Source organism: Trichosurus vulpecula, chromosome 2, assembly GCF_011100635.1.
Source record: "Trichosurus vulpecula isolate mTriVul1 chromosome 2, mTriVul1.pri, whole genome shotgun sequence".
In the NCBI taxonomy this organism is placed as follows: Eukaryota; Metazoa; Chordata; class Mammalia; order Diprotodontia; family Phalangeridae; genus Trichosurus; species Trichosurus vulpecula.
This window is the reverse complement of record NC_050574.1, coordinates 27,882,756-27,900,467: the sequence shown is the minus strand read 5'-3', so window position 1 is coordinate 27,900,467 and position 17,712 is coordinate 27,882,756. Positions and strand designations below refer to the sequence as shown.

Sequence of the window (17,712 nt, the reverse complement as noted above, 5' to 3'; positions counted from 1 at the left end):
GCTGGGAAAGCAGCAAAGGGTACCCCTGGGAAACTAGCTGCACCTCCTTGAGCGCTGAAAGGGGCCTTAGAGGTCATCTAGCCCACGCGTGGGGAACCTGAGGCCACTTTTAGATCCTTGGGTGCGGTCTTTTGACCTGAGTCCAAGTTTTACACAACAAATCCGTTTATTATGGGGATTACTTATTTTTATTAATTAAAGCTCGAGTCTAGCCCAACCTTATTTCATGAGACTTCGGCAGTTTGTTTTTTGAGAGGGTTTTTTTTTTTGAGGTGGGGGAGAGCAAATATTTATCTCCCCCCAAAAAAAGACCCTTGTAACATACGCTTCATCGAGCAAATTCCCACACTGGCCACGTCCAAGAATGCATGCACCATTCGGCACCTAAGCCCACATCCATCCCGTATATAAGGCATGGAAGCAGCACCCCACTTTACATTTGCAAACTGAAGCTCTGGAAAGCTTGTTGCCTGCAACTGTTGCCCAGTTACCACCAGGTATAGAAGGGTACTTGGTAGTCCAAGCCCTCCTTTCCACTACAGCCCAAGGTTGTAGTTTCTAAGTGAACCAACCCAAGTATCTCATGTAATTACCTGCTAGGTGTCAGGCACTGTGCCAAGCACCAACAGCTTAGATTTGAGGTCTTCAAGATCCCTTCCACACGGGATGCTGTCTCCTAACCCTTTATTTATAAAAAGGTTAAATCTCAGTTATTTAATGATCATTACCAGAGTGAAGGATTAATTGGGAGTTTGTATTCAAATAAGCCACACCCATGAGGGTTGGCACTATGGTCAGTGTTGGACGTGGAGCCAGAAAGAGCTGGGCTCAAACCCTGAGAAACTCATTTTGACCCTTCCTACATCATTTCCTCATCTGTGAAATGAGTTGGATTAAAAGGCCTCCAAATTCCCTTTCAGCTCTCAATCTCTGATCCTGTGACTTAAGCCTTAGGTGATAAGGAGCCATTCTGGCTCCTATAGGAAACGATCTACCAGGGAGAACAGAGCCTTGGCAACACTGGAGACTGCTGCCAACCCAAGCTGGGTCCCTTTTGTTTCTAGGGAGAAATACAAACTTCTCAACCTGGGTCAGCTCTCCTTCACAAACTCTATGCTGTAACCAAACTAAGTAATTGTTCCTCACGCTTGACATTCCACCTCAACTCTGGACTCCCCTCCCTTTCTTATCCCGGTCTTGAAGAATCATTCCTCTTTTCTGAAGTTTGGCTCAAGGATCCCCCCTCGTCGGGGCTTCCATTGTCCTCATTCTTCCTCGTCATTCACTATTCTGTGTTCACATTCTGAAGCCCTGGGCAGAATGCAACTGCTTAGTCATGTTAATATCCCAGGCCAACAGCATGCCTGGCACAAAGCAGACACTTAATGAATGTCCTGGGTTTCTGTCCCAAAACCAAAGGAACATGCTAATAAAGAAAAGATCCTGTTTGTTAAGGGTTTTTATTGAATCCTTTTGATACAGGGAAGCCAAGTAGGGCCCTTCTTTCCACTCCCTCAGACCACCCGTACAGGCTCTCAGACATAGCAGTGACACGGCGGCTGATAAGCTGGTGATCCCCACACATGCAGTGCTGAGAAAGGAACCGGGGGCTCCCAAGTGGTTTTTTTCCTCCTGTCCATTTGACTGGTCCTACACCCAACAACACTTTCGAAAGAGGAGATGGTACTCATTAGCAGCCTTTGTTTCCTACAGAAAGCCCAACAGTGACATCAGAGGGTAAGCCATCCTTTACATCAGCAGAGTTTGAAGCAAAAACAGGATACAGACAGAAACTGTAATCGGGATTAGCACGGAAGAACTCAGCAATTATGAATCTTATTTTCTCAACCTTCTACCTGGGGCCCAAGTCTGGGACCAGGAGTCAGAATGTGATCACTTCTATTTACAGTATGAATAGCTAATGTATGACCAGGGAGGCTCCAGAGTAGGAGACTTACAGATGACATCAATAGTTAATATTACACCACGGGCAGGCAAACAAGGGTCCCTTGTTAGAATGTTATTTGGTCCTGCTGGTCACTAGGTTTGTCAACAAACCCTGGGATTTTGGACACTGCTTTCATTAATGGTCTATGGCACAAATGCGCATAACTTCCCACAATTTCAATGAATAACCAAAGGACCTTGGTTGATGGCTATTGATTTCTTATTGAAGGCAGCCAGTTTGCTAATTGACACTAGTATTAAGGCAGCAAGCTTGACTTCCTTTCACACAGCCTGTTCTGGAGCAAGTTGAGCCTTCAATTACTCCAGAACTGGTAGATTTCTGGGTACTCAGATACACACTCCCTACTAAGCTCCCCCTCCAACATGGTGGCATGAATGTGACCTTGGGCCACATTCGTGCCAGCCGACCACGAGCACGGAGGTCTGATACCAAACTGGAAAAGCTTCAAGTGTTGGGCTGACGACAGATCGTGTGTCTGTTATACGAGAACCAGCCTCGCTGTGTTTGGAGGCTCATCATCGCCAACACTGGCCACTAAGAGATTCCACTTTCTTTTCTGGCCACAATTAGCTCCTGAGGACTATCCATGGAAGTTGCAACCTGCATCAGCGGTAGGGGGAGGAGGGCATGCCCACCCCAATGAATCATGGCTCTTTTGGATGAAGTACATAAACACATCTAGGACTACAGTAGAAGAAGGCTCAAATTAGAGAGAAGAGCTGTTTAGCTTTTGGCATGCAGGCTTCATGGTACTTTTTAGAAGAGAATGTTTTCTTTTATCACTAACCTAAGGGAAATAACTGCTTAACCTCTGTCTTTAAAGAAAGGAGAACGCAGCACCACTGAGGGTGTGAAGAGACAAAGGGAGGTGGGGCACCAGAGTTGGTTTTGGTTACATTTCAACATCAAAACTTTCCTACGATTCCTTCCTTTAAGAAGGTCCCAAGGGCTCTTCAGGGCATGGCCGCTTGCACTGATTCCCTACTATTGACGACCACATACTGCTCAAACGACCTCTAACCTGACAATGTGCATATGCCAATGGTCGCGCTTTTTAAATATGGAGACACCAGCCCAATGTCCAACACCCACACAGGACACAAGTTAGGACAACACCCTCCCACATCATTTGGTGACTGACCAAGACTTCTGATAATTTCCTCCCCACAGGTCCCAGGCTGCGTTATTTCTTGTCACAGAAAGAACACCACCATATGTCAGTGCTTTGAGGCTAACTATACTGCTTAGCTACAGTTTTCATAATTTAACAGAGCAAAAGACATTCTTAACAGCAATATTAGTTAAAGGAATTAGGTCAAATGAACTTGGTTTTCCTTATTCCTTCCTTAGAAAACTTATGATTTATTCCAAGGCATTGTCATAGTGGAAATACTCAGTTTTAACTCAGTATTTTTAAGCTGTACTATAGTCATAGAATTTTTAACAAAGATGATCTCTAGTAAAAGATTAATTTTATACTCTTCAAAAACTTCCCAATTTTAAAACTAATGTTCCAGTCCAAGGGTGGGGAACCTGTGACCTGGAGGCCACATGTGGCCCTCTAGGTCTTCGTGTGTGGCCTTTTGACTAAATGCAAACTTCACAGAGCGAATCCCCTTAATAAAAAGATTTGTTCTGTAAATCTTGCACTCAGTCAAAAGGCTGCACCCAAGGACCTAGAAGACCACATGTGGCCTCAAAGTCACAGGTTCCCCACCCCAGTTCCTGGCCCTCCCCCCTCCCCCCCCCCCGTTAAAAGTCCAACACAGATCTTGTTCAGTTCATTCCAAAATCCATTTAAATTTCATGAAAAGGATGGATGAAACCAGCTCTTTGGTGCTGTAAAACCAGAACCACCATAACACTGAGTTTTACATGTATATAATTAGACTAGATGGCCTCTGAGATTCCGTGGTTTTTCACTTTTGGCATCAAGAGACAGCTTCACTGTCACAAGAGGAGGAATTGAACAGACATACCTTTGGAAACTGAACTAATATTACCTATCTTCTTTTAAAAAACTTGGGGGTGGAAAATGTAGTGTGAATAATTTAATTATACCATATACAAACTCCTGTAAAATATGCCAAAATGACAACAAAATATTTTACAAACAGCTTGCTGGAAACTGTGGTCATTTCCATCAACGGATGATCGTTATATGGGAAGCAGTTATGTCCAGATCAGTTTTAGAAGGATACAAAACTTTTAAGCTCCCTTCCATGTCCACAACCCGAACCTGCTCCACAATTAAGGGAGAGCTGCCATCTTTTTCAGCATTCTGATTAGATCTGAGATTGAATGGGCCAGAAACACCATCAGCTTCTGTATCGGAGAGGGACTGTTCCTCTTTATTTTCTAAAGTGAATTTGTTGAGTTCTGCCATTTTCTGCAAAAGAAGTATTATTTTAATTGAAAGAATGAGGTGACCTCTAGGGTCCCTTCCAGCTTCAAAATCCCCAGGGCTTAAGGCAGTTAATATTTCTCTATAAACAAATGTAGGAAGCAAACATGGCAAATGTAAAGAGTAAGAGTGCCAGAAGACAAAATTCCCATCACTTCTAAATATATTTTTACTTCTCAAAGACAGTTAATGTATTGATTTTCTAGGTTTCTTACCAAAATGAGGGTGTCCATGATATCTTTACAGATTTGCAGACTTGTAGCACTTGTCACTTCCAGAAATAAATCGGAGGTGGTTGTTTTAATCTAAAGAAGTTGCGAAAGATTTCAGAAAAAATGAAAGTTGTCAAAAATGGGTGTCAACACCTGCAATTTCTACTCTAAAAGAATATACAGAATGCAATTCTCTCTCTCCTAAAGGAAAATCCTCATGTGGAATGATGCAGTGCAGATTTTTCTGTTCTGCATCATCTGACAGCTTTTTAACACTGGACAAAGGTTTTCTCTGCCTCAGTTTACTACTAAACACAGTTGTGGAATTTTAAGAATGCTTTAATCATCAAGCATTCCATGATATAACAGCATAAGACATTTGTAACACATGTTTATGATGTCACACATACCTTTGTCTTTTCACTGTTTGTTATTGGTGGGAAAGAAATAACTACATTATCTGCATCTACTAGACAAGGGTAGTTTTCTTTTCCATCTAATAAGTGAAGGTATCTGCCAAAGAAGAAAAAAAACAGATTGAAAAACATGGCTAATTATTCAACCACCTGGACCCCAATCATTGACATGCATGAATCCAGAAAGGGCCTGGGCTGAAGTTTATAAGACCTAATTCTAACTCTATGACTCTAATCTACTGAAAAAAGGTCTGTTGAACAAATAAAGGGTATAAAGACAAGAAGGAAGCTTCTGATACACTGTAGAGGATAAATAGTTTAGGTACATGAATATGGATCTAAGGGAAGCATTGGGGTCTAGTGGATAGGGAGCAGGCCTCAAAGTCAGGAAATCTGACCTGACACATAATGGCTGTGGGATCCTGGGCAGGCAAATCTCTCATATTCTAAGCTACAGAGAAGCTGTTCACTTCCACTGGTGGAGGGAACCTCTTCACCTGGGGGTTCTCCATACCATGAAATACAAGGTCCACTTTCTAGCACTATTTACACATAAACAAGAAGCTAATTATAAATAATGCATCTTATTCATCCTGACCAAAACAAGGGATTTAAGGTTAAAAAGGACCAGGCTGCCCAGCACTGTGGTACCTAGATGGGCCTTCCAGGATCTACAAGTATTACAGAGTTCAGAGTTATTAGTTTTTTTCCATCCACATAATTTTATAGTTTTTCTGAGTCTTGTTAGTAACAGCATTTCCTAATTATTTGTGAGGTGTCAGCTGAAAGAAAACACTCTTCTCTTACTGTTTAAACCTCCAAAATGATTATTGCTCATTTTAAAAGAGGAAACCCCAAACCAGAAAGCATCTCCTGACATTTCCTGGGTGCCTAAAAAGAAATGCTCAATTTTCAGAAAGTTCCTAATATTTGAGTAGAGTATGGCAAAAACCCCTCTCGGAATAAGGACATTTACTTCACCTGCAAATTCTGAATTATCCATGTCATTGTGGGAGGGGGAGAGGGAGAAAATGTGCAACTCAAAATTTAAAAAGAATGCTCAAAAGAAACATAATGGATTGCCATGTTAAAAAATAACAAAACACGCTGCTCACCTCCTGGCAGAGGTGAAGGATGCAAAGGACTCAGAACAAAATGAGACATACATAAATTCACACATATTTGTATTTCCCTTTTGGACATGGCCAATGGGAAAATCTGTTTTGCGTGACTATACATTCTTGTAACAGGGATTTTGTTTTTCTTTTGTTTTTGATTGAGGTGGGGAGTAGAGGAGAAGGAAAGATTTTTACTGACCCAAGAAAATAAAACAAACTTAAAAAATGCAAATAAAGAGTACTCTCTGAGGCTCAGCTTCATCTCTTGTGTTGTTTCACTCCCTTCTCCCCTCTATCTTTCTCTTTTCTTTCCCTTCCTCCTTGTCCCCCACCCTATCCCTCCCTCTCCTTCTTCTTCTCCACCCCCCCCAACCCTGAAGGGTTCAGTGGGTGGGAGGCAAGGGAGTAGGGACTGACCTGTGCAAACCTGAAACATTTTGCCTTTTCTTTTGCTTTCTCTGCTCCTCAGCTTCCAGTTGTAACTGTCGGACAAGGTCCTTTGCTTTGATTTCCTTCCGTCCTAAGGGGACAATCTATCAAATGGGAAAGAAAATGACTGAGAGTTGATACTATCAACTCTGGAAAATCAGCTGATCTAACCTAGGATGCTACACCCCTCCCCCACCTTTCTCCCTCCCACCTAAAAGCCTCAGGCTTCTAGAGAGGCAGTATGGTGGAATGATGAGCACACTGGAAATGGAGTCAAGAAGACCTGAGTTCAGACCTCAACTCCCTTACCAACCCCATGTAACCCAGAGCAAGCCATTTAACCTCTGTGCCTCAGTTTCTTCACACGTAAAATGAGGGCATTGGATTCTATGGCCTAAGGTCCCCTTCTGGTTCTATTCTACAATACCACAATCATATGATACTGATTCATCAGTATGTCCCATGTAACAGATACTCCTGTACCTGAGGCTTTACTCCTACTGTTCCCCAACACTCTTAAGATACACACAACTTTCTGATATCAGATAATTTCTTGTTAACTTGTAGCTCAAAAAATCTTACTCATTCTTAGAACAAGTTTCCAAAGAAAATCAACTAGTACAAAACCCATTATTTTTAAACTGTTCTAAATGGGACTAAAACAGAGCATATGGCTTGCTAAGTCAGAATCATAGGAAACCCATGAGTTTAGGAAAAAAACCTTAGGAAAAAAACCCAAGCGCCACATATCAGAAAATCATTAACAACAAGGGGCAGTAAACGAATGGAAAGAAAACAGCAGAAGCCTGCAACCAGACCTCGGACACCACCTGCCTCCTCAGCTGGCAGGCACGCTGCGCCTCCAGTTTTCCAGTCCTCTTTCTGGAGACTCTCAATTTCCAAACACTGTGACTAATGTACAAGAAAGAGGTGGTTGGATATGGATACCTTTCAAACTAACCTTAACCTGGAGGTGAGCATGTTAATGAATTCCCGAAGGTTATCAGATCTGAGGAAGTAGGACCAAAGGAAAGAAGGCACAGCACAACCTGAGCTGGTCAAGTTAGGTGAAGTATGCCCAGGAGAAACAATTTCCCTGCCAAAACCTCGGGTATCCTCAGGTAACCCCGATGCTATTAGGGAAGAATTCAGGAGAACAAGGTTCCGAGAAAACCTCTTAACAGAGGTGTAGAGTATACCAAATTAGAGGGCTGTGAACTTAGGACAGAGAACAAACAAGTCCTTCCTTGTTTCAAAATGAGCAAAAATATGTAAGATTACAAGAGGGAAAACCTCACTATGATTACTTTGTTTGGGATGGAATCTGGGAATTTAAGCAACTGATTTCAAAGTCATCTGTAAACGTGGCCTGGTGGGATTTGGGGGCAGAGGAAAACAGAAAAGGGAGTGAGGTCTGTTTTTTAATTTTTTTTCTTTTTTTTTTTTAGGGAGTGAGTTTTAAGCATGGGTGAGCCCAAGCTGGTGGGTGGGTGTGTCCGTGCATCTGTCTCATCCCCTCCCTCCTCCAATCTGGTGGTAGGATTCACAGATGAAAATATTTAGGTTTATCCAGGAATATGTAAAGGACAGGAAATGTAGAGGGGAAAGAGAGATGCTTGGAATTGAGCCTCAGGCAACTCTAAAATTTTGAGTGATAGGTTGCAATCTGAATTGGAGGAGGGAATTTCCATACCAACAAAAATCACAGGCTCTTGACATTCAGGCTTACACTGTCGTCCAATATAGCCCACATTTTGTTGGAAACATCACATGCCAACAGGAGAAGCAACAATGCAATTTGGCACCTTTAGTTCTTGGGGAGATTGTGCTCCGTAGACCAGAGGACCTTTGATCAGCTTAAGGTCATGAGTGGCTATGGTTGCTGCTGTTCGTTTCTCACAGATGTCTTCATGGAGTTTGGTCTAAAACACAAGTTCAAGGGGATTATCAAGACATTAAAGTCCCTCTAAAAGTAAAATGAAGGGCAAAATGATCTCTAAACCTCAAGGGTCCACACTAATGACTCAGTGGCTGGACACTGGTAACCAAAGTTTCCAGTACCCTCCATTAGGACAGCCCTTCTCGACAACCAATGAATGGCTTGTCTTATTGAGAAAAAAATTAATTGAATTATGAAAATTAGTTAATTAACATTAACAGAATAAGGTCTTCCTTGTTCACATTCACCTGCATCATCATATCTAAACTAGAAGACCGTATCTGAGTTCTTAATGGGCCAACATTGAACTCTGACTTATGGTTGAACTGAACCAAATAGGCCTAAAGGAAGAGTTAGAAAGCAGTTCTTTTCCTAAATATTTATACTCTCAAAAGCCAAGTTTCTGACGACCTGTTTCATGATTATCGCCAATGGAAGCAAGAGAAAAAAATGCATGGTAAAAGTAGATTTACAACCTGTTTTGTAAAACGATTCTGGCCACCTAGAGGAAAGATCTGGTAAAAACATGTTAAGATTTTAGTTGAAAGACTGATAGATTCCTTTAAAAGCCACATATTTCTTATGCTCAAGATGTAGCTTTAAGTTTTGGGGGAGGAGAAGTCAAAAGGAACAAGAGAAATCAGGCTGGTTGAAGTCCTGCCAATTTAACAATACACACCCTAAGGATTTACAACTAAAGTGCAGCTTGGAGAAGAAAGTTAGAAAATCCACAAAAATGCCCTGAACTTCGGGGGATGTTTGACTTTGTTAAATTCACCTGCCAATTTAAGGAACAGATTTTGTGTGTGAAAGCTAAGACAACTTTACTAACAAAATGGACCTTCCCAGTTTTTGAGGGAACACTAACACTTCTCTACAACTGGACTCCAGTGGTTCCCATGATCTCACTTTCCTCAATGAGTTTCCACCTGCATTTAGCCCCCTGCTCTAACCCAGTTTGGAGTAACGGGGCCTAACTCCCAGGGTACAACCTGCATTGAGAGGAATCTCTTCAGAGCATTTCCTGGCCTCAAGTTCATGCCTTTGACCACAGCGCACACGATGTAGGGACGCACGTCCTTTACCAGTGGGTTTACTTTTACAGTCACAGAAGTGGGATTTTCAGAGACATGCAGAATCCTGATGAGAAGCTTATTCACTTCCTCTACTTCCTCCTCCTCGCCTTCTCCACTCTCCTTTTTCTGCTTCCGTTCCCTCTTTTTCTTTCTGCTTTCTTCTTTTTCAGAGCCGTCAGTCTTGCCCCTTCCTCTGCCCCGTCCCCCAACACGCAGATACTCCAGAATGGACTTAGGTTGGCAGCCATTGACCATTTTCTCCAGGCGTTTATCTTTCAATTTGTTTCCTTTGAAATTAATCTCCTTGAGCTTTGGACAGTCAGCAAGTTCCCCGGGAATTTCACTTAACTGGTTATTAGCAAGATCCAAAGTCTGAGGAAGTAAAACAAGTGAGATTAACAGATGATCAAAGCAGACCTAAACTTATGGGATCATAGTCTAGAGCTAGAAGGGAACCTGGGGTCATCTAATGCCACTTCTGCCCTCTGACTCTGACCCTACCCTGGTAAAGGCCTTATCAGCTCACAGCTGGGGGGCAGTGGTGGTCTGTCTCAGGTCTCTCCCCACTCCAGTGCATCCTCCAATCAGTCCTTCATAACCTGATCTTCCCGGCTAACATCATCTTTCCAGTCGTCTCGGAACTCACACTCTGACATGTTCTCTTTGATCCAGAAAACACCAGCTTCCTGGCTGTTCCTTTAACTAGGCTCTACTTCAGGCATTCTGTCTGTCCCCTGAGCCTGGAACGCTCACCCTCCTCATCTCCACTTCCTGTAAGTCCCAATTTAAATCCCATATTCTACGGAAGTCCTTCCCAATCCGCTATAATTCCAGGGCCTTCCCCCTGCCAAATACCCTCAGTTTATGCTGTCTACATCTTTGTACAGCTGCTTGCATGTTGTCTCCAACACACCTCGAGCTCTCTGAGGGCAGGTTTGACTTTTGCCTTTCTTTGTATTCCCAGCTCTTTGCACAGAGTGTAACACATAGTAGATACTTATGAAATGCTGACTAATCCAACCCCCTCATTTCACAGATGAACAAAGTGGGGCACAGGGTCCCTCAGTAAACACTAAGCACCTACTATGTGTCAGGCTGTGTGCTAATGGCTGGCAATACAAAAAGAGAGAAAAGCTCACAGGGGCACGATTTGAACTCTGCTGATTTATGTTGCCTTTATTCTAACTTCTCTTTGCACCAACTGGCTCCAGCCTTCATCTACAGAGTCCACTTTGTGCTGAGGCAAAGTCAGCAGAGATGTGTATCGAGAGGCCAATTCAACATGGATTAGCACAGATCTGGAGCTGGAAGAGACCTTGGTTCCCACAACCCAACCCTCTCCTCATTTTCTAGATTAAGAAAGTGAGGCACAGAGGTGAAAATAACCTACCCAGCCGGGTCAATGAGCAGCAAACGGCAGAGCTAGGATTAAAACACACCATCTGACCAGACCACACTAACTCTTTGGGCAGCTAGGTGTTAAAGTGGATAGAGTGCTGGGCCTGGAGTCAGGAGCACCGAGTTCAAACCTGGCCTCAGACGCTTAACTAGCTGTGTGACCCTGGGCAAGTCACGTAGTCCTTTTGGCCTCAGTTTCCTCACCTGTAAAGTGAGCTGTAGAAGGAAATGGCAAACACTCCAGTACCTCTGCCAAGAAAACTCCAAATGGGGTTGAGAGTCAGACACAAGTGAAATGACTCCAACAGCTAAACTCTTGCTTTCTTAAATAAAATTTTGCTTTTTCATCCATCAACAGACTTGCTGAGGGCAAGAACTATGAAAAGGCAGTTTAAAAAAGCACACTTACATGATCGCTAGGTTTGGGGAAAATGTTTAACTATGGAGAGCCAGCTTAGAGAGACAAACAAAAGGTGAGGATAAATGGGCACTAACGTGGATGGAAAACGCTAACGGTGGTAGAACTCAGAAATCATGGCATCCCAGACCTTCAGGAGAGGCACAGAGGGCCCTGACTTGTCTGAGCTTCACAATGACCTTGGCAGGGGGAGGGCCATGTCTTTGGATTCCATGGGGCAGCTCCTGATACAGGAAGAAAGGAAACAGGCATTTATTAGGCACTTAGTATGTACTGGGCTCTGTGCTAAGTGCCTTATAAATGACAACTCTATTGCTGTCCCCATTTTTACAGATGCAGAAATTGAGGCAATTCAGTGATTTACCCAGCCCGAGTCACACTTCTCTTTAAGTGTCTGAGGCCACATTTGAACCCAAGTCTGGCTGACTCCAGGTCCAGCCTCTATCCACTGAACCACCAGCCTTCTCTAGCTAGGGGTTCCCCACCACAGGCCTCAGTCTGCCCATTAGATACGGTGAGAGGCATCATGAAGTAACCAATTAGCATTTACTAAGAACCTCTGTGCCAAGTTCTGTGCCAGACACTAGGAATACAATGACAGAAAGCCATTGGGCAATGACTAACAGTGGCAATGACACAAATATATACGTGTATAGGTATTTAATCTTGGCAGGGAAAGACATGAAGGGCTGGCAGGCCTGGGAAGTCAGAGACTCCTTTGAGAGGCAGAAATGAAGAGGCAGAGTTCAGCCTGTGCAAACGCCTGCAGACGGGGTGGAGCCCCCTATGTGAGAAGCAAGCAAACCAGCCTGGCTAGATGGCAGACTAGTGCATGCAGGGGGCAATGTGTAATGAGGCAGGAAAGGTTGGGAGAGGCCAGGCTGCACAGTTTTAAATGCCAAACATATGAGTATTGATTTGATCCTCAAGATACTAGAGGGCCATTCAAACTTGAGGAGAAGCGAGACAGTCAGCCTTCTGCTTTAGGTAATGCCCTCTGGCAGGTCTGTGGACAGGATCGATTGGATGGGGGACACCAGTCAGTGAAGTATTGGGAGAGGTGATAAGGGCCTGGGGTTGGGAGAGGTGGATATGGGGTGAAGGAGAGGCGAGCTGTGGATGCCACCAAACCTACAAACACAGGTGACTGGAAGGATGGTGGTTCACTTTACTTACAAGTTCAGTGGAGCCGCAGGTCTTGAAAAACAGACAGTGAGCTGTTCTGGACGTACTGAGTGTGAAATAGCTAATAAGTTGGTGATGTAAGCATGGAATTCAGGGGAGGAAACAGGGCTGGATGAACAAATCTGCAAGTCTCAGAGATCACCCCAGAGCACACCCCAGCTAGGGGGCATGACAGAGGATGATCCAGTGAAGGAAGGAGACTGAGCAGCAGTGGCCAGCCAGGTAGAAAACCGGAGGGGGCACTGCCACAAAAGCCCAGAGAGCAGAAAATGCATCGGTCAGATCCTGCAGAGGTCAAGACAGTGAGGACTAAAGAAAGGCCATTCCATTTGATTGAGAAGCTAAGCAGTTGCTAGTAACTCTGCAGAGAGCAGTTTCAGGTGAATGATGAAGCTGGAAGCCACAATGCAGAGTATGGGGGGCGGGGTGGGGTGACAGCAATGTGTATGACTGAGAAAGGGAGGAGACGTGACAACAGGCTGTAGTGAAGGTTTTTAAAGGATGGGGAAGACTTGGGTGAGTTTGTGGGCAGCAGAGAATGCAGATTAAAGAGAGGGAGCATGTTAACAAGGGCAATCTGCAGGAGAAGACTGAAGGGATGGGGTAATGTGGGATCAGATGTACATATAAAGACATTAACAGGCCTTAGTGAGGCAAAGGGCCACTTCATCAGGGATTGAAGCCCAGGAAGAGACAACAAGGATGACATCAATAATAATAGAATAATAGCTAGCACTTACATAGCAGTTAGGTGGCTCACTGGATAGTGCTGGGCCTGGAGTCAAGGAGACCTGAGTTCAGATCCAGCCTCAAGACACTTACTAGCTGGATGACCCTGGGCAAGTCACTGAGCTTGTCTGCCTCATCCATAAAATGAGGTGCAGAGAAAATGGCAAATCACTCCAGTATCTTTGCCAAAAAAAAAACCAACACAAAAAAAGAACCCCAAATGGGATCCCTTAGAGTCAAGACACAATTCTTGTCTCATTTTATCCTCATCTAAACCCTGAGAGGCAGGTTCTATTATGGTCTCCATTTTACAAATAAGGAAAGGCAGAAGTGACTTGCTTGTAAGCTAGTAAGTATCTGAGGCCAGATTTGAACTCAGGTCTTCCTGACTCCCAGTCCAGCCCTCTGTCCACTGCACCACCAAGTGTCAAGAGATTGCTTGATAAAGACATGGGGAAAGAAGAGGGAGCTCATGGTGAATGGCCTTCATCTTATTGTGAAAATATGAGAAGAGGTCTGCAGAAAAGAAGATGGGACTCAGTGAGAGGTCTAAAGAGCACTGGAGATTTGGAGCAATCTATGGAAAGAGGGATAGAAAACTGATTAGGAAAGAATTAAAGGATTGCCCTGATGAAGCAAGGGCCCAACCGAAATTAGAGACAGATCTGAAGTGGACTCAGTCACCAGTGCAAGAGCCATCCAAGACTACTGAGTCTGCCGAGGAGCAGCAGAGAAGGCAGATGACGGAGTGATTCAGGGATGGTAAGGGATAGCCTACCTTTGGACAAATAATTCAAGAATAGAAGAGAGTTTTAGTGGCTGGCTAGGAAGGAGGAGAGTGAATAGAGGGCCAGCCACTCAGCAAGAGCTCGGCTCAAGTCCAGCTTCTAATATACACTAGCTTTAGGACCTCGGACAAGCTTTGACCCTCATGGCCCAAGACTTCAACTCTGAAGCTCTAAGTTAGACTAATGTGCCTATGTGTACAGCACTGTGCTGGGCACCAGGAATAAAGAGGCAGAAAGGCACTGCTATGAAGGGGGTGACTTAGATCACTGGCTCTTGGTTTTTTTTTAAAATTTTTATTTTTTTGCTCACAGCAAAACATTCTCTGCAAAAAGAATCACAGGATCTCAGATTTAGAGATGGCAGGGATGTTAAAGGTCATCTAGTCCAGGACACTGGAATCTGTAATTTTCCTATTTTGATAATTGTATTTCAATAGAATTAATTTCCTTTGTCACCCTGTGTATTTTATTTTACACATTTGAAAATATTAGTTTGATATGGGTTCCACAGGCCTTACCAGATGCTGCTGAGGGAAGTTTATGATGCAAAAATGGCTAAGAATCTAAAACTAGTCCAACTTCTCGATGCTGCAGAAAAAAGATGAGGCCTTGGAGGTGGTCAACTGCCCAAGGTCAGGCACTGGAGGCTGCGGATGAATGCAGGGCCTCTGACTCCAGGGACTGTGCTTTCTATAGTACTAGGAACCACAGCCAAAGGTTGGGCAACAAAAAAGAGGACTCCTGAGCAGCAGGCCTTGGGATTCCTCCCTTTCTATAACTCCATGCCCTTGCATCTGATGCCATTTTGCACCTCCTAGCATAAAGTCAAATAAAGCCTCAGGGTGGGACTCCTACCAAACTCACTGCACACTCCTGGAGAGCCCCCGAACTCAGATCCTCCGGAAGGTCCTTCCAACTCTAAATCTGATGACAAAGACAAGAATGCCCCCAAGGGCTTCACTCTCTAAAAGGCTGTAGAATGGAGACCGGACTCCGAGAAGGGCTGCTGCCAGTCTGCTCCTTTCTCTTTAAAAGGAAATGCCTGGACTCCACTCGATCTTTTCGAGTTTCCAACGTCAATTACAGGTATGCAGAGTGGGCGGGGGGGGGGCGGGGCTCCAGGGATCCCGACCCGCAAAATCTACGACTCCTGAGGTCCAAGCTGCCACTTCTAAGACGGCCCCTGCATCTAGAAATCCGATCCTTCCGGCTCTAAAGTCTATCAAGTCCTAGCTCTCAGCTCCAACTTAGAGACTTTGGGCACCTCCCCCTCCAGGACTCAAGTTTTCACCTTTATTATGACTCCCCGCCCCTCCCCCCGCCTGTTTCCCCGGCGGGCGGGCACCTTGAGCGCGGGCAGCCCCGCCACGGCCGGGCTGAGTTCCTGCAGCTCGTTGTCGGCGGCCCCGAGCTCGCTGAGCAGCTGCAGCGCGAAGAGCTCGGCCGGGAGCTCGCGCAGACGGTTGCGCGCCACGTTGAGAGTCTGCAGGCGCGGCGCGCAGCGCGCCAGCTCAGCCGGGAGCGCGCGCAGGCGGTTGGCGCTCAGGTTGAGGCTCTGCAGCTGCGGCAGCGCCGGGGGCTCGGCGGGGCCCAAGCCGCGGCCCGGCGGCAGCTCCTCCAGCGCGTTCCCGGACAAGTCGAGCACGCGCAGTGCGGGCAGCGGGCCCAGCTCCGGGCTGAGCGAGGGCCCGAGCGCGTTGCCCCGCAGCACGAGGCTGCGCAGGCGCGGTAGGCCGCGCGCCAGCCCCGGGCCCGGCTCGCGCAGGCTCGCGCAGCCGCACACCTCGAGGGAGTGCAGCAGCGGCAGCGAGAACACGCGCGGCGGCAGCCGCCCTCCCGCCGCCCGCACGCGCTCCTCCAGCGCCGGGCCCGTCAGCAGTAGCTCTCGACGCTGCTCGCGCTCCACCAGGTCCACCTCCGGCCACGGCTCCAGCGCTTCGGCCACCACCGCCGCCGCCGCCATGATACCCGTCCGCCTCGGCCGCGGGCCGCCTGCCACTAGCGCTTCCGGGGCGCCGCTCCTGCCCCGCCTCCTCCGGTCTGCGTCACTTCCGTGGGAAAAGCTGGCGAGAAACGCGAAAGGCCAGAGAGTCGTTTCGTGGTCAGTAAAGAAAAGCTAGAGCGCCCTCACGGGGAGGTACGGGCTCCGGAAGGTGGACCATCGACCCGTAAAGGAACAATAGAGTTGCAAAATGTAGAGTTGCCTCACCATAGAGAAAGCTATAGATGGCTAGAGAGTCCGCGCGTAGCTGGGGTTGGGGGCGGGGAGGCGGTGTGGAAAACCAGGGCTAGAGACCCACTATCCCGTTGTTGGTGCCAAGGAAGCTCCATTATGACCGATGGTGCACCACAAGGTTCTAACGCAGAGACAGCTTCAGGAGGCTGGAGGGAGAGGCTGCCCGAGGAAACTCAGGCACGGGGGAAGGGGGCGTGCTGCCTGAAGGAAATGAAGGATGGGGAGGAAGGAAGGAGACGGGCTGTCTGATGTGGGGCAGGGAGCCTTCCAGTGGCAGTAATAAAGATGAAAACTTTAAGATGAGTCCTGGAGTCTATAAATTGGAGCCGAGATAATAGAATAGAATAAGAACACCAGACACTCCCAAGAACCCTCTACCATAGAGAGCGCTCGGAGGCTAGATAGACACACCATCGCCCACCGGAAACCATGACCCCATTAAAAAAATGGAGCCATCACCATGGAGAGCTCCAAGAAGGGCCCACTAGAGAGTCACCTCTGCTCGTGGGAAAGGGGATGGTTTGGTATCAGTGCGTGGCTAGAGAGTCACACCGTGAATATGGAGGAAGCGCTTCCTATTGAGAACTCCAAGATAGGCTAGAGAATCATACCCTGAACCAAGAATAGTGGAGGGGCTGTGACCATAGAGAACTCCAAGAAAGGCTAGAGAATCATGCCGTCAACTACGAATAAGGATAAGGCTGGGGCGTTTACCATAGAGAACGACGGGGAAGGCTAGAGAGTCACACCGCGAACCAGGAAGGCTAGCGTTGTTTTTTGACCATAGAGACCTCCAAGAGAGGCTAGAGAGTCACACCACTACACTCAGTTCCGCCCCACGAAGGGCGGTATCGTTACCATGGAAAGCTCCTGGTGAAAATAAAAGAGGTGGGGTTGTGTTGCGGGAAGGGTTTTCCAACTGACACCCCGAGATTTGTGCCTATTGCCACCAAACTACAAAATAATGCTAATAACAATAATAGTACCCCATCTCTGTGGCTCTTTGGGTTTTTACAGAGCGCTTTCCTTGCAACAGTCCCTCGAGATAGGTATTACTGTACCATTTCACATACGGGGAGACTGAGACCCAAAGAGGGAAAGGGACTTTTCAGCAGTTACACAGCAAGTGAGTGGCAGAGCCAGGACTCACGCGCGAGTCCTTCTGTTGAAGGTGGATTTTTGGAAGACAGTAACCAGCTCCATCCTGTGCTGCATTTGCTGTTATTATATACCTGTTCTGAACGTCTCCTTTCCTTCCCCAATCGTTATACAGTTAGTTACAAAAGAAAACTCCCAGGACTTTGAATAGTTCCTGGAACTCACTTGCTTATTTTTATTCCATCTAATACATCAGGGAGCAGGAGCTTAACGAATGTTAATTAACTAGCGGACTGA

The 17,712-nt window shown here is 46.0% G+C and overlaps 1 protein-coding gene across 1 annotated transcript; it reads right to left on the bottom strand.

Moving 5' to 3' along the window:
• Positions 1–4,005: 4,005 nt before the first annotated feature.
• LRRC47 (leucine rich repeat containing 47) lies at positions 4,006–16,057 on the bottom strand. The gene is made up of 7 exons (XM_036745281.1): positions 15,427–16,057; positions 9,480–9,935; positions 8,354–8,470; positions 6,537–6,652; positions 4,996–5,098; positions 4,589–4,678; positions 4,006–4,358 (listed from the first exon to the last, which is right to left on the bottom strand). Exons 1-7 carry the CDS (start codon positions 16,042–16,044, stop codon positions 4,113–4,115), a joined length of 1,746 nt encoding a protein of 581 aa, XP_036601176.1. The 5' UTR covers positions 16,045–16,057; the 3' UTR covers positions 4,006–4,112.
• Positions 16,058–17,712: the final 1,655 nt, after the last annotated feature.

Coding starts and splice junctions, on each gene's coding strand:
- LRRC47 (XM_036745281.1), bottom strand. CDS start 16,044: ATGGCGGCGGCGGCGGTGGTGGCCGAAGCGCTGGAGCCGTGGCCGGAG. Junction 4,679..4,995: donor CAAACAGTGAAAAGACAAAG/GTATGTGTGACA, acceptor CAACTTCTTTAG/ATTAAAACAACCACCTCCGA. Junction 4,359..4,588: donor TCATGGACACCCTCATTTTG/GTAAGAAACCTA, acceptor CTTCTTTTGCAG/AAAATGGCAGAACTCAACAA.